The 14,337-nt window shown below is 37.2% G+C and overlaps 1 protein-coding gene across 3 annotated transcripts in view; it reads right to left on the reverse strand.

Annotated features, from left to right (window-relative positions):
* Window positions 1-14,337, reverse strand: part of LOC149785875 (uncharacterized) — an 81,163-nt gene that overhangs the window by 12,571 nt on the left and 54,255 nt on the right. For all 3 annotated transcript variants that reach the window (XM_089979859.1, XM_089979858.1, XM_089979860.1), the window contains exons 13-17: window positions 12,921-13,134; window positions 11,259-11,362; window positions 5,627-5,906; window positions 5,163-5,297; window positions 310-529 (exon numbers count right to left, since the gene is read on the reverse strand). In XM_089979859.1, the coding sequence (XP_089835985.1) occupies window positions 310-529; window positions 5,163-5,297; window positions 5,627-5,906; window positions 11,259-11,362; window positions 12,921-13,134 (953 nt within the window). The remainder of the gene's footprint in view (window positions 1-309; window positions 530-5,162; window positions 5,298-5,626; window positions 5,907-11,258; window positions 11,363-12,920; window positions 13,135-14,337) is intronic.

Genomic DNA, 14,337 nt, shown 5'->3' on the forward strand with positions numbered 1-14,337 from the left:
CTTTGCCCCAAATATCAATAATAACTTGAACTTACCCAAAGTGCAAGTTGTCTACAAAGTTTGGTTAAGTCGGTGATGTCGAACTGTTATTGTGTGGAAACCATTTTTCTTTCTGTGCAGGTGACATTGACCTTTCACCTTCTGGCCTCAAATTAATAGACTTTTTCCTTACTCCAAGTGCAAACCATACAATGTTTTCCATATGACATAGCAGAAAACTTAATTTATTGTGCAGAAACAAAATTGTTAACAGATGGACACCATAACAAAATATGCTTTACCTTATAATAATCTAGGAGTTGCATTTACCTGGACTTCTGAGAGTGAGGGGATTGTTTCGAGCTGCTTGATGTCCTGCACCTGAATGTGATGTCGGATTTTCAGGTGACGTTTTAGGTCAGAGAGATTCCCAAACAGGTAATCACAGCTCAAACACCTGAAGACATTGGGCTCGACTCGGCTGGTTTGATTTGTCTTGTCTGGACTAGATGTGGCTATGGGCTCCACACAGTCTAGGCCTTTGTGAAACCTGAACAAAATAGTGGAAATTCAGCTCTCAGTGTGCACTGGTTATATTCACCATGATTCCAAAGAAGCACATCAGTATTGTGATAAAGGACATTATATATATATGTGTGTGTGTGTGTGTGTGTAAGTAAATAGGTGTGCATGAATGTAATGTCATTGGACTTGTCTTACACTACCAAAGCTAGACCAATGAAAATTGGCTCAATAATAGTCCTATGGGTATAGGATGTGGGTCAAAAATGGTCCTAAGAGGGTATAGGATGTGGGTCAAAAATAGTCCTATGGGTACAGAATATGGGTCAATAACATCCCTACGGGGATATCGGTTGTGAGTCAATAATAGTCCTGTGGGTACAGGATGTGGGTCAATAAAGGTCCTATGGGGGTATAGGTTGTGGATCAATAATAGTCCTATGGGTACAGGATGTGGGTCAATAATAGTCCTATGGGGGTATAGGTTGTGAGTCAATAATAGTCTTATGATAAAGGATATGGGTCAATAATAGTCCTATGAGTACAGGATATTGAGTCAATATAGTCCTATGGGTACGGGATATTGAGAAAATAATAGTCCCATGGGTACGGGATGTTCTATGGGGGTATAGGATATGAGTCGTTAATAGTCCAATGGGTATATGATGTGAGTCAATAATAGTCCTATGGGTATGGACTCTGAGTCAATATGGATATGGGCTGTGGGTCAATAACGGTCCTATGGTTAGGGATGAGAGTCACTAATAGTCCTATGGGTATAGGAATGCGAGTCAAAAATAGTCCTATGGGTGTAGGATGTGGGTCTATAATAGTCCTATGGGTATAGGATGTGAGTCAATAATAGTCCTATGAGCACGGGATGTGGGTTAATAGCATTCCTATGGATACTGGAAGAGAGTCACTAATAGTCCCATGGATATGGGATGTGAGTCAATAATAGTCCTACAGGTATAGGAAGTGGATCAACAATAGTCCTATGGGTATGTGATATGAGTCAATAATAGTCCTATGGGTACAAATTGTGAGTCAATAATAGTCCTATGGGTATGGGATATGCGTCAATAATAGTCCTGTGGGGGTATAGGATGTGGGTCAATAATAATCTTATGGGTATAGGATGTGGGTCAATAATGCACTATGGGTATTGGATTTGCCAACACTTCTGAAAGCTTGACCTTGTACTTGAGAGTAAGGTGTGGGCATTATAAATAATTTTAAATAAATAAAAACTCAATAGTTGCTCATGAGATTCTCTCCATGACAGAAGGCTTAAATTTTTTCTTTGCAAGGCCAGGTATGGAGTAGTATCCTGTCTGGGCATGTAAGAAATACCTGCGAATGTGGCTGTTTGATCAGGTTGGGGCTTGGAGGAATTTTCCTGTGAACTTCTGTCACTAGATCAAGTAGATCATTCCCCCAGAACTCATAATATGCCAACCCTGCATTAGGCATAATTATTGCTATTATAAGTGTCAAAAAAGCATAATTTGGGCATAAAATGTGTAACCCATGTCTTACATGCCAGAATTACAGAACATATGGAAAAGATACATTTGTTTTTGCTACTAACCTGGTTCTGCAGCTAGTCAAAGTTCTTGTCACAAATGGCAAAATAAATAAGGATTAGAAAGAGAATACAAACATGAAATATACTGCAAGATTATTTATGTTCAGCACTCACTTTAACTAGTTATGTGTGTAACTTAGGCTGAATGATCATGAACTGGAATTCTGCAATGAGCAAGATCATGTGCACAAAGTGTTGATTTGTCCTTTTTTCTGATCTGACATGCTTTGAAGTTGTAAAGATCCATCTGCTCCAACATTTTCCATCATATAACATTCACTAAACATCTGGTGCCATTTTCTTTAAAAGTATAGACTGGACTGCTAACTAACTGGCTTATCAATATAATGACTCTGTGAAACAAAGTTCATTTTTGAAGAAACTTGTCTGTTTTCTTGGAAATGGGTCATTTACAGTTGCTATAAATAGCAAATAAGGAAAGTACTCTTATGCTAATTTTATGCAGCAGTCATCTTTTTAAGAATAGTCTAAAACTAATTAGAGTGGAATTATAGAGATGATAAAAAACTGATAAACAACTTCTTATTACTTTATTTTTATAAATTAATAACCAAAAATGCATAATCCATATACAGGCCAGCATAAAACATAATTTGGTGAAAAAAGCATAATGATTATGCCAAATAGCATAATGGCTGGCAGGTATGAGGAACTGCCTTACCTGAGAGGGACTATGAGAATAACTTTAATTTATGGACCCACACATTGTTTTATTTATTTTCAGTACCAAGATTTTGTGATTCCACCTTATAGCAAACAAGTGTACCATCAGGCAGCCTAATTTGCAGAAAGATAGCGAGGGGGAATGGACCACTCTGCATAAAGGATCTGTTCCCCTCTTGACAACGAATCATGGAGGACACTGAGTCTGCCTGGAGTATGTCAGATCTGGGCCATCATACTAATCTACATGCACCAGTAGGCATTGATTTAGTGATTTCACTACAACCATCCCCAATTTTAAGAGAGGCCATCACCACTGAATTGTCCATCATAATGGGACTACCTTTCCACATAAACTGGCTTTCTAAAAATGAAACAAGTTTACTATGGTCTTCATTTCTAGAATGTGAGGTAACTCTTCTGTCCCCCATTCACCACTAGCTGTACTGAAACTGGGCAACAGATGGGCTCCCAAACCATATGGAGCTAGCATCCATACAGATCATAATTTCTGGTTAGGTTTTTTCTTGAGAAATTCCTACCATGAGCCATTGTTTGTTGTGCCAATGACACAGGAAAGAAACTACTTTGTTCAAGGTCATGACTTGCTGATCTAGGCAACCAGAAAAGGCATGCCATTGGGCTAATAGGACCATTTGCAATGGGATCATAACAAGTTAGCCAAGGGGAATCAAATCTGCCACTGCACTGAGATGTCCATGGAGCTCAAAAATCTCTCTTGTCATGATTCACACCTTGTTGGAAATCACATGCCCAATAATCTGCACAATTCAGGAAACTAAACAAAATTGTGGTTTGAATATGATTCTATGTTCAGGTCAACAAAATACTGGGATGGAGAGAGGTCCAAACTGAACTGAAATCCTAACTGACTCAGAAGGGAATGAAGATTATTTTTGCTGATGATCCAATAATATTTACAATCTGTTTTTGGGGTATGCCATCAAGATATACGTGCCAGTGAGGTCAACTAAGAGAAGGATGATACAGTTGATGATCTTGGTGAAAGCTCACGAGCTGATACTGAGGCTGAACCAGACAGTAAGAAACTGATAAATGGTTCCTTGGAAACCAAACCAAAGGAACTTGCGTGAGGATGTGTGTTATAGAATGTGAAAGTACATGCTATGTCTCAACTGATTGCAAATTCATCCCTTTGTACCAAAAATCTGACTGATCTTGCCATGTCCATTTTGAACCTCAGCACGGATATATACTTGTTGAGCGCCAGCTGAGATCTATGCCTTGTCTAATAGAAACAAGCGTGGAGTAAAACCTAGAAAATTTGGCTTGTAAACTATCTCCAACACCCGTTTGTCCAGTAGCAATTAAATCTCCTTTCTGATCAGTTGCTAGAGTATCATGGAAGGGGAAGTCAAGAGTGGTGAAGTTTTAATAAATGAAATATGAAGACCCTCCAAAACAAGTTTGATTTGACAGGGTGGCCACAGTTTGTCTTGCCAGTGTGAAATGCTGGTGTGTTGGCCAGTTAACTTGGCTATGGCTTCAATGAACAGTCCACCAACTGGGTGGATTGCTTGGCTCTTAGCTGGATGGGCAGCCTGGTTGTCATGGGTTTTAAACCCCAGCAAAGTCAAAATTTCCCCTTATAGGTTCAAATATGACACAGCTCACAACAGTGACAGATTCATGGCTATTGATTGTAAAGTATGGCTCACTGCACCATGGGTGTTTGAGAAATAACCAAATGAAGAGAGATATTCATGGGTGTTAGACAAATATTCACCTGCTGTAGTGTACCTTGAAGCATCCACACGTTAGAGGAATACTCATCTGGTATAGTGTATCCTGAGATATCCATGGGTGTTAGGGGAATACTGATATAGTATCTCTTGAGACATCTGTGTTAGGGGAATACTCACCTGGTATAAAGTTGAGATACATGTTAGAGGAATACTTACCTAGTATAGTATATACTGAGATATTTATCAGCATTGGAGGAATACTCACCTCATTTAGCATATCTTGAGATGTTTATGTTGATGGAATCTTGCTTGGAATAGTCTATCTTGAGATATGTCCATGGTTGTTAGATGAGTACTCACCTGGAATAGTCTATCTTGAGATATATCCATGGGTGTTAGAAGAATATCCACCAAAAATAGTCTATCTTGAAATATGTCCATCGGTGTTAGAAGAATATCCACTAATCATAGTCTATCTTGAGATATGTCCATGTGTGTTAGAAGAATATCCACTAAGAATAGTCTATCTTGAGATATGTCCATGGGTGTTTGAAGAATACTCACCTGGTATAGTGAATCTTGTGATATCAATTGGTGTTAGAAGAATACTCACCTGGTATAGTATATCTTGTGATATCAACTGGTGTTAGAAGAATAGTTACCTGGTATAGTGTATCTTGAGATATCCATGGGTATTAGAAGAGTAGTCACAATGGGCACATGCAAACCTACGTGCCACCTCATGTGTTTCCATGTGGCGCTTTAGGTGGCTACGTTGTGTGGCCTCATAAGAACACCTGAAAGAGAAGAAAAAGATATCAGAAATTGATTAACTGTAGACCAAGTAAATAAAATATAACAATAAGTATAACAAACCAAAGTTGTAATCTCCTGATATCACAAATACTGTGAAATTGCAAGTTCTATACTTCATCAACTGTATGAATCTGGAAGTGTGTAAAAAATGTGTCAAGATTTATCACAGATACTAAGATATTTAAATGGAAATTAACTTGCCAAAGTGCCTGAACTGGTTTATTTGGTTACATGGCCTTAGGTAGTCCTGAATAATTGCAATGTAAACATGCATTCCTCTTTATTTAACAGAGGCATGTGCTTGACTTACTTGTCACATTTGAAGATCTTGCCATCTTTGTGAGAGCGTACATGCCACCTAAGTGCAGTTTTAGACTTATATGCTTTGCCACACTCTGTACACACAAAAGGCTTGTCCGTGGAGTGTCGTAACATGTGAGCTTGGAGGTTGTTCTTGCTCCTGCATGCATGTGGACACATGGGACACTTGAATGGTTTAATCCCCTCATGGATCCAAATATGCTTCTGTAGTTCTGAGTTGGCACGGAAAAACAACTTGTCACAGTGAGGACATTTATATGATCTACGACCTGTGAAAAGAAAGACAGATTTTCATTTCTTAAATAGCTGGCAAAATAAAAGTACAAAACCCCCAATTTGAGAATTGGCATAAATTGTATTTGACAGAAATGGCATAAACTGCATTTGACAGAAATGGCATAAATTGCATTTTACAGAAATGGCATAAATTGCAATACACACTGGGTACAATTATATGCATTAGACACAACTGGCATGAACTTAATTTGACACTAGGTACCATTATTTACATAGACAGAACTAACAGAAACTGCAAAGACAATTGTAAAAACAACTGCAATACACTGAAATGGCATAAATTCCAATGACAAAAATTTACAAAGGGTACAGACATTTAAAATGGGGGGGGGTGTGCAACAAGAAAATTGGCACTTAACCAAGAAATGTGAATTTGCTGAATTTCAATAATCTGCAATAGTCGTCGTAATCCGAGTATCATCATTTCAATAAATAAAATAAGTTGCAACTGATAATGGGCTAAATGGTGTGAAAAATAAAAATGTTTTTCTTGACCACCATTACTGTTATTGTGTTATGCACAATTAAATAAGTGCCCATTGTACTTAATATTTAGTGTGTTTGTGATATTTTGGATTTTTAACATCGCTTTAACAATCTGAGTCATATTGCTACAATGTCTGCAGTGTGACAGTTTATAGTGATGTCTAGTACTGCACACATGTGGCATCATGTCCATCCCAGTCACATTATCCTGACACCAGGCCGACCAATCCTAACTCTAATCTCTTAATGCTGAGCACCAAGTAAGACAGCTGTTAGTACCATTTTTATGTCTTTGGTATGACTTTGCTGGAGTTTAAAACCCATGACGTCCCAAATCTGAGGCGGACATTCTAACCACTTTATATATGTAAAGTTATGTGACTCCAAAGGCAATAGTGCCTGAGAAAATAATCTAATTGCATGGGTGTACCAAACTCAAACAGGGTTCCCACACTTTTCTAAAGATAAATTACCAGGGTTTTTCCAGGATGAAATTACTTTTTTCAAGGTTCACATATGACCATTACTGAATGGAATTAAAGAACATTTTAGATTAAAAAACATGCACTTTCTAAATCTAAAGATATTTCTCTTTCAAGACTCTCCAAAAACATCGAAGTCAGAAAAGATGATCATGTACAAAACCACAAAATGTATCACACAAAACAAGTTTGATTATATTCCTATAAATTGGCATGTAAAGTCATTTGAATGTAAAGAATAAAAATTCTAACTTTATTTTTCTGCACTGTGTTGCTAAGTGGGAACATAAATTATGTTTTGTTTCCTTTCAAACCTTTAATTCTAAAGAATTCTATAGCAATAAATATATATGTGCATCTCATAGAAAGTAACATTTCCTATTACAGCAGAAAAAAAAGAACAAGATTTTTCAAACAATCTAATCTCCTTAAGACGATTTGGTTAAAAACCCATCATTTGAAAAACATTTTCAAAAGGGTTGATTTAAATTTTGACAAAAGACCATCAAAATTATATACTGTTGTATAAACATGATCTGAATTTTCTGTAAAATTAACTTGTCTTTTTGTAATTCGTTAAACCAGTCCCCAAACCTGTATTGATACAGGGGCTTGTATTGTTTTTTAATATAATACAAGGGATGACAATTTCTTATTTCAGCTCTGAGATTCAACAATTTGGACTACAAATATGGCTTAAAACAAACAGCAGTCCATTTTCTAATCCGAGTTTCCTCTGAATATTCCTACCCGATTTTTCATATTTGGACATTTAGGTGGGGTTGCGAGTACCAGGTCACATTTTGTTAACGATGTAGTTTTATCTTGTGTTTCAGCAGATTAAAGACAATGATTTTAATACTCACAATTTCGAGAAAATAAGTAATTTTCATGTTGATTTCATGAGAAAATAAGCAATTAATAAGTAATGTTCATATTGATTTCATGAATGTATCACTCGATTTAACAGTGGCCTAGTGGTTAGAGTGTCCGGAACCAGATGTGGGAGATCATGGGTTCCATCCCGGCCGAGTCATACCAAAGACTTACAAAAATGGTACCAACAGCTTCCTCACGTGGCACTCAGAATTACAAGGTTAGTGTTAGGACTGGTCAGCTTGGTGTCATGATAATGTGACTGGGTGGGACATCATGCTACATGTCTGCGACATGATGCCCCAATGCTAGACATCCCTATAAACTGCCACACTGCAGACATCGTAGCGATATGACTGAAAAATTGTTAAAGCTACGTTAAAAATCCAAATCACACACACGCACACACTCAGTCTAACAATGTTTGAAGTCTGCTAGTCCATCTGGTAAGCGGCTATGCTCTGCCACCACCAGATTGGCCTCTTGTGAAGCTAGACTGGTTTTCATACCTTCCATGTCAGGAATGATACGGATATTGAGCTGACTTTGAAAATAAAAGTCAACTAGACGAATCTAATCCACGGGGCATTGGGACTGAATCAGAATATATATTTACTGCAAGCAACCAAATGATCCACACTGCACCCTCCAAATATTCTAGTAATAACTCGATAAACTTAACTCATGATCAGTTTAGTTACGACTGAATTATGCGATTGTTTAGGGCGTCATGTGGTGGTGGAAAATTCCCAAGTTTTTCCAGACTTTCATCAATATTTGTGAAATTCAAGGACTTCTCATGGTTTGGATTTTTTTCCTCCATTTCTCCAGACTTTTTTCCAGATTGCCCAGTAGCATGGGAACCATAAACAAATGACCATGAAAAATATGTCATAGTAGACCTGTGCATCATAAAGAAATCCTAGAAATATGGTTCACAATACACATCACAATACATAGCAAAATAAATGATGCATATCATGATGGTCTTTGACATGATGCAATATTTAATATGCAATGTGATATGCATTACAATACAGGAAATGTTAGTCTGTAAGCACTGAAAATGTCTTGGTTATTGTGGGAATTTCTGGATACCTTACTGGCACCTAATCTTTGAAAGCAGGCCATATTGTGCATACTGGAAATTTCCAGAAGCCAGACTGGCACATAATCTTCTGAAAGCAGGCCACACTCCACTATTTTGTATATCTATATTGTGTGCTCAACTTTTGTCCATTATTGTAGGTTGTAAATAACATGCTGACATAACTTTTTCGTTCAGAACATTCCAGAAACAGACTTGTTTGCACAGCAAGAGTTCAAGATCAGTCTTGTTTACACTTAGACTCAGTTTTCCCTCAGAAATCTTAATATTCTAATACATTATAGGTCAAGTGAAAATGTGTATAAATAGGGATTTCATAAACAAAAAATTCCAGTTCCAGATCAATCTCTGGAAGTCTAGCTAGTTAGTTTATGTCCAATGCAATTTGAGAAGGATAATTTATTTAAAATATTCATTGGAATTACTAATGTGCTCATTCAATTTGTTGGACTTGTACACACTACTTTGGATTTTTGTGAACTCAAAGACCTTCTGGACTGCATCCTTGTGTTACATCAGGACATTCAAGACTAATGAAATTCAAATTCATTTTACATTTTTAGAACATTCCTTCTTTTGGATTTGTGATAAGGACATTTAGGATTATCTCGGATTTAATTCACAACAAAGTCTTTTGAATTTAATATTTTGTATTGTAGGGAAATAAACTGTAGTTTTACTTAAAGTGTTGGTTTCACTTTTTTTCTGTAACATATTTTAGTACAAAAGTCATAACACCACACAGTGGAGATTTCCAGATGCCAGACTGGCACATAATCTTCTGAAAGTAGGCCATACTATACAGTTGTACTCTCATACCTCATTCAACATTTGGAGTTTTAAACTATTTCTTGTTGTTCTGATTATAGATAATTCTCCATTTGAAAGAAAAGAGAATAATTTACATATTATTTTCAAAAACAAATCTATGAATTATTTCTTATGATGTATCAGTACATGGTCTCAGCTGTATCAGTACATGGTCTCAGTTGTATCAGTACATGGTCTCAGCTGTATCCATACAGGGTCTCAGTAGTATCAGTACATGGTCTCGGCTGTATCCATACAGGGTTTCAGTAGTATCAGTACATGGTATTGGCTGTATCAGTACATGGTCTCGGCTGTATCAGTACATGGTCTCAGTTGTATCAGTACATGGTCTCAGTTGTATCAGTACATGGTCTCAGCTGTATCCATACAGGGTCTCAGTAGTATCATTATATGGTCTTGGCTGTATCAGTACATGGTATTGGCTGTATCAGTACATGGTCTCGGCTGTATCAGTGCATGGTCTCAGTTGTATCAGTACATGGTCTCAGCTGTATCAGTACATGGTCTCAGTTGTATCAGTACATGGTCTCAGTTGTATCTGTACATGGTCTCAGTTGTATCAGTACATGGTCTCAGTAGTATCAGTACATGGTCTCGGCTGTATTCATACAGGGTCTCAGTAGTATCAGCACATGGTCTCGGCTGTATCAGTGCATGATATTGGCTGTATCAGTACATGGTCTTGGCTGTATCAGTGCATGGTCTCAGTTGTATCAGTACATGGTCTCGGCTGTATCAGTACATGGTCTCAGCTGTATCAGTGCATGGTCTCGGCTGTATCAGTGCATGGTCTCAGTTGTATCAGTACATGGTCTCAGCTGCATCAGTGCATGGTCTCAGCTGTATCTGTGCATGGTCTCAGTTGTATCAGTACATGGTCTCAGCTGTATCCATACAGGGTCTCAGTAGTATCAGTACATGGTCTCGGTTGTATCAGTGCATGGTATTGGCTGTATCAGTACATGGTCTCAGCTGTATCAGTACATGGTCTCAGTTGTATCAGTACATGGTCTCAGTTGTATCAGTACATGGTCTCAGCTGTATCCATACAGGGTCTCAGTTGTATCTGTACATGGTCTCAGTTGTATTTGTACATGGACTCAGTAGTATCAGTACATGGTCTCAGTTGTATCAGTACATGGTCTCATCTGTATCAGTACATGGTCTCAGTTGTATAAGTACATGGTCTCAGTTTTATCTGTACATGGTCTCAGTTGTATTTGTACACAGTCTCAACGGTGATAAATTACAATGAATAAAATTTATTTACTTCAATCAATACCATCAATTTATTTACTTCAATCATGATACCAATTTGCATTAATGAATTGTTTCTAGATCACAGTGGTCTGAATTTCACCGAAGGTGTAATACCGAATATGACATCTAAATACAATACATGTGAAAGAACAAGCAATAGTTTCTGAAAAAAATAATTCCATTCCTAACCTAAGTGTTGACACCAGACAGATGGAAAGACAAACAGACATCATCAATTCATAGCTGAATTTGCTTTGTAATTTGGCCAAAAACTGACTTACCCATCTTTCCCTGCAGCTTATGTTTGTACCCTGTGATTTTCTGTAGCTCTTCTTTATTAGCATCAGGATGCTTTACAATAACATGGTTCCGCAATTGCTTCACACTGGAAAAATAAGAAAACACATGCCTCAATTATCAGGTAACTGAAATTCAGGCATGTCTTCTTTGATCCATTAAATGTTAACACCTGAAATATTTTAGCTTTGTTACACTAATAGCCGTAGCAGTCAAACATTTACTCCTTATCATTGGTATTACTGACTGTAGCAGGTAAATACCTAGTCTTGATGATTGCAGCAGGCAAGTTGAAAACTTAATCCTGACTGTTAGTATTATTGGCTATAGAGGCAACTCAAAAACACAATCCTGATTTTCAGTATTATTGACTGTTCAGGCAACTCTAAAACTTAGTCCTGACTGTGAGTATTATTGACTGTAGCAGGCAACTCAAAAACTTGGCCCTGACTGTCAGTATTATTGACTGTAGCAGGCAATTCAAAAACTTATTCCTGACTGTCAGTATTATTGAATGTAGAGGCAACTCAAAAACTTAGTTCTGACTGTCAGTATTATTGACTGAAGCAGGCAATTCAAAAACTTTGCCCTGACTGTCAGTATTATTGACTGTAGCAGGCAACTCAAAAACTTAGTTCTGACTGTCAGTATTATTGACTGTAGCAGGCAACTCAAAAACTTAATCCTGACTGTCAGTAATATTGACTGTAGCAGGCAACTCAAAAACTTAATCCTGACTGTCAGTATTACTGAGTGTAGCAGGCAACTCAAAAACTTAGTCCTGACTGTCAGTATTATTGACTGTAGCAGGCAACTAAAAAACCTAGTCCTGACTGTCAGTATTACTGATCGTAGCAGGCAACTCAAAATCTTAATCCTGTCAGTATTATTGACTGTAGCAGGCAACTCAAAAACTTAGTCTTGACTGTCAGTATTATTGACTGTAGCAGGCAACTCAAAAACTTAGTCCTGACTGTCAGTATTATTGACTGTAGCAGGCAATTCAAAAACTTAGTCCTGATTTTCAGTATTGACTGTAGCAGGCAATTCAAAAAACTTAGTTCTGACTGTCAGTATTATTGGGTGTGTGTATGTGTGATTAGGATTTTTAACATAGCTTTAACAATTTTTCAGTCATATTGCTACGATGTCTGCAGTGTGGCAGTTTATAGTGATGTCTAGCACTGGGGCATCAAGCCGTAGACATGTAGCATAATGTCCCATCCAGTCACATTATCCCGACACCAGGTCGACCAGTCCTAACACTAACCTCTTAATGCTGAGCACCAAGGGAGGCAGCTGTTAGTACCATTTTTGTAAGTCTTTGGTGTGACTCAGCTGGGGTTCTAACCCATGACCTCCCGCTTCTAAGGCAGACGCTCTAACCTCTAGGCCACCAGAGCGGTCAGTATTATTGGCTGTAGAAGCAAGTAAAAAATTCCCAACTGTCAGTATTATTGACTTTAGAGCTAAGTCATAAACTTAATCCTGATTGTCAGTATTATTGGCTGTAGCAGAAAGGCTAATAAATTAGTCCTGATTGTAACAATTACTCTAATCAGAACTGGAGTTCATGCATGATATAAGACAACAACTTGACATTTACCAATTATGGGGAAAAAAATTTCATACAAATAATTTTTAACCTTTCAAACTGCTGATCACACTCTGGACACTCTACTCCCTTGAGACCTTTGTGTTTCAGTTGATGGTTCCAGAGTTGGGTCCTGCTGACAGCTATAAAATCACAATCATTACATGGATATGTTGCATTCTCATGTTCTTTCTCGATATGCCGCTTCAAGTTGTCTTTTGTGATGGTCCGATATCCACACTTTGGACAGGCAAATGGTTTTTCTCCTAGGATTAAAATAGAAACAAAGAACAATGCATTTTTTAATGCTATTTTACCTTTTAAGAGTCATTATGAAGGTATATTTTTGACTTTATCATAAAATGTACTCAGTTTAGGAGATATTAACAGGAAAATAAAAGGTTTTTGATCATGAATTTAAATGTGACTAACATGTCAATTTAACAAGAAAACTTCCATTTACTTTCTTTGTCACTGTACATTGTTATATATATTTAATCTGTATTGTTTGTTAGTGTTTTCTCCATGATTATTTTATGTATAACTGTATTCTGGACCTGACCTTGTCCAAAATCAAGTTCATTATCTACCTGACCAGTAACTTTTATTTTGGTAAACAAATAAAACATAGTCAATAAACAAAGGACAGGATTGTTCTTAACTGCTTCAATGGACTCAGATGTCACTGTAGCTATTTGTGCCATCCATGGAATCTTTACATGGAGTTGAGTACATGTTTTTTCATGTAGGTATAATTCTCACTGGCTGTTGAGATAAGACTGCAAAGGCATGGTTTTCTTTGCATACCCTATATGGAGTTTCGTAGTACATGTTTTTTTTATTATCTAGGTATAATTCTCATTGGTTGTTGAGATAAGATGGCAAAGGCATGGCATTCTTTGCATGTATTATATGGTGTTCCTGAAGTAAATGCTTTTTATTCCATCTAAGTATAATTCTCACTTTGCTTGTTTGAGTTCAGTGTTAAGGTGTTAGAAGTGTTCAAGTTGTAGTTCACCTATGTAGAATTTTAGCTAATCAGAAAATTGGAATTTGATTTAAGTGACTGAATGACATAATCTGAAGTTAAAAATTGGAATAACAAATCCACCAGAATTGGGATGGTTGGCAACTCGGAGTGAATCTCATTACACTAATGGCCCCCAAAATCAATAGGTTTTTCCTCCAGCAAAAGGAAACACATATACCACATTGTCCTGAAATTTGTTCAGTATAATTAACGTTAATATTTGGGAATGAAATGGATAGGCACAATCTATTTCAGCCACAGTGATCTGCTAATCCCAACAGGGTTTTTCCTTTGGCTAAGGGGAAAAAAGTTTCAGGCTGTGTTGAAAACTGTTCACTGGAATTAAAGTTATTATCTGGAAATATAAAACAATTTTAGGCAACAGTGACCATGAGAGCCGAGCTACTGATCCAAGGGCTCTAAAGAGTTCTTCCCTTAG

The sequence above is a fragment of the Sinohyriopsis cumingii genome, chromosome 13 (genome assembly GCF_028554795.1).
Source record: "Sinohyriopsis cumingii isolate HCF-2022 chromosome 13, ASM2855479v2, whole genome shotgun sequence".
Classification (NCBI taxonomy): Eukaryota; Metazoa; Mollusca; class Bivalvia; order Unionida; family Unionidae; genus Sinohyriopsis; species Sinohyriopsis cumingii.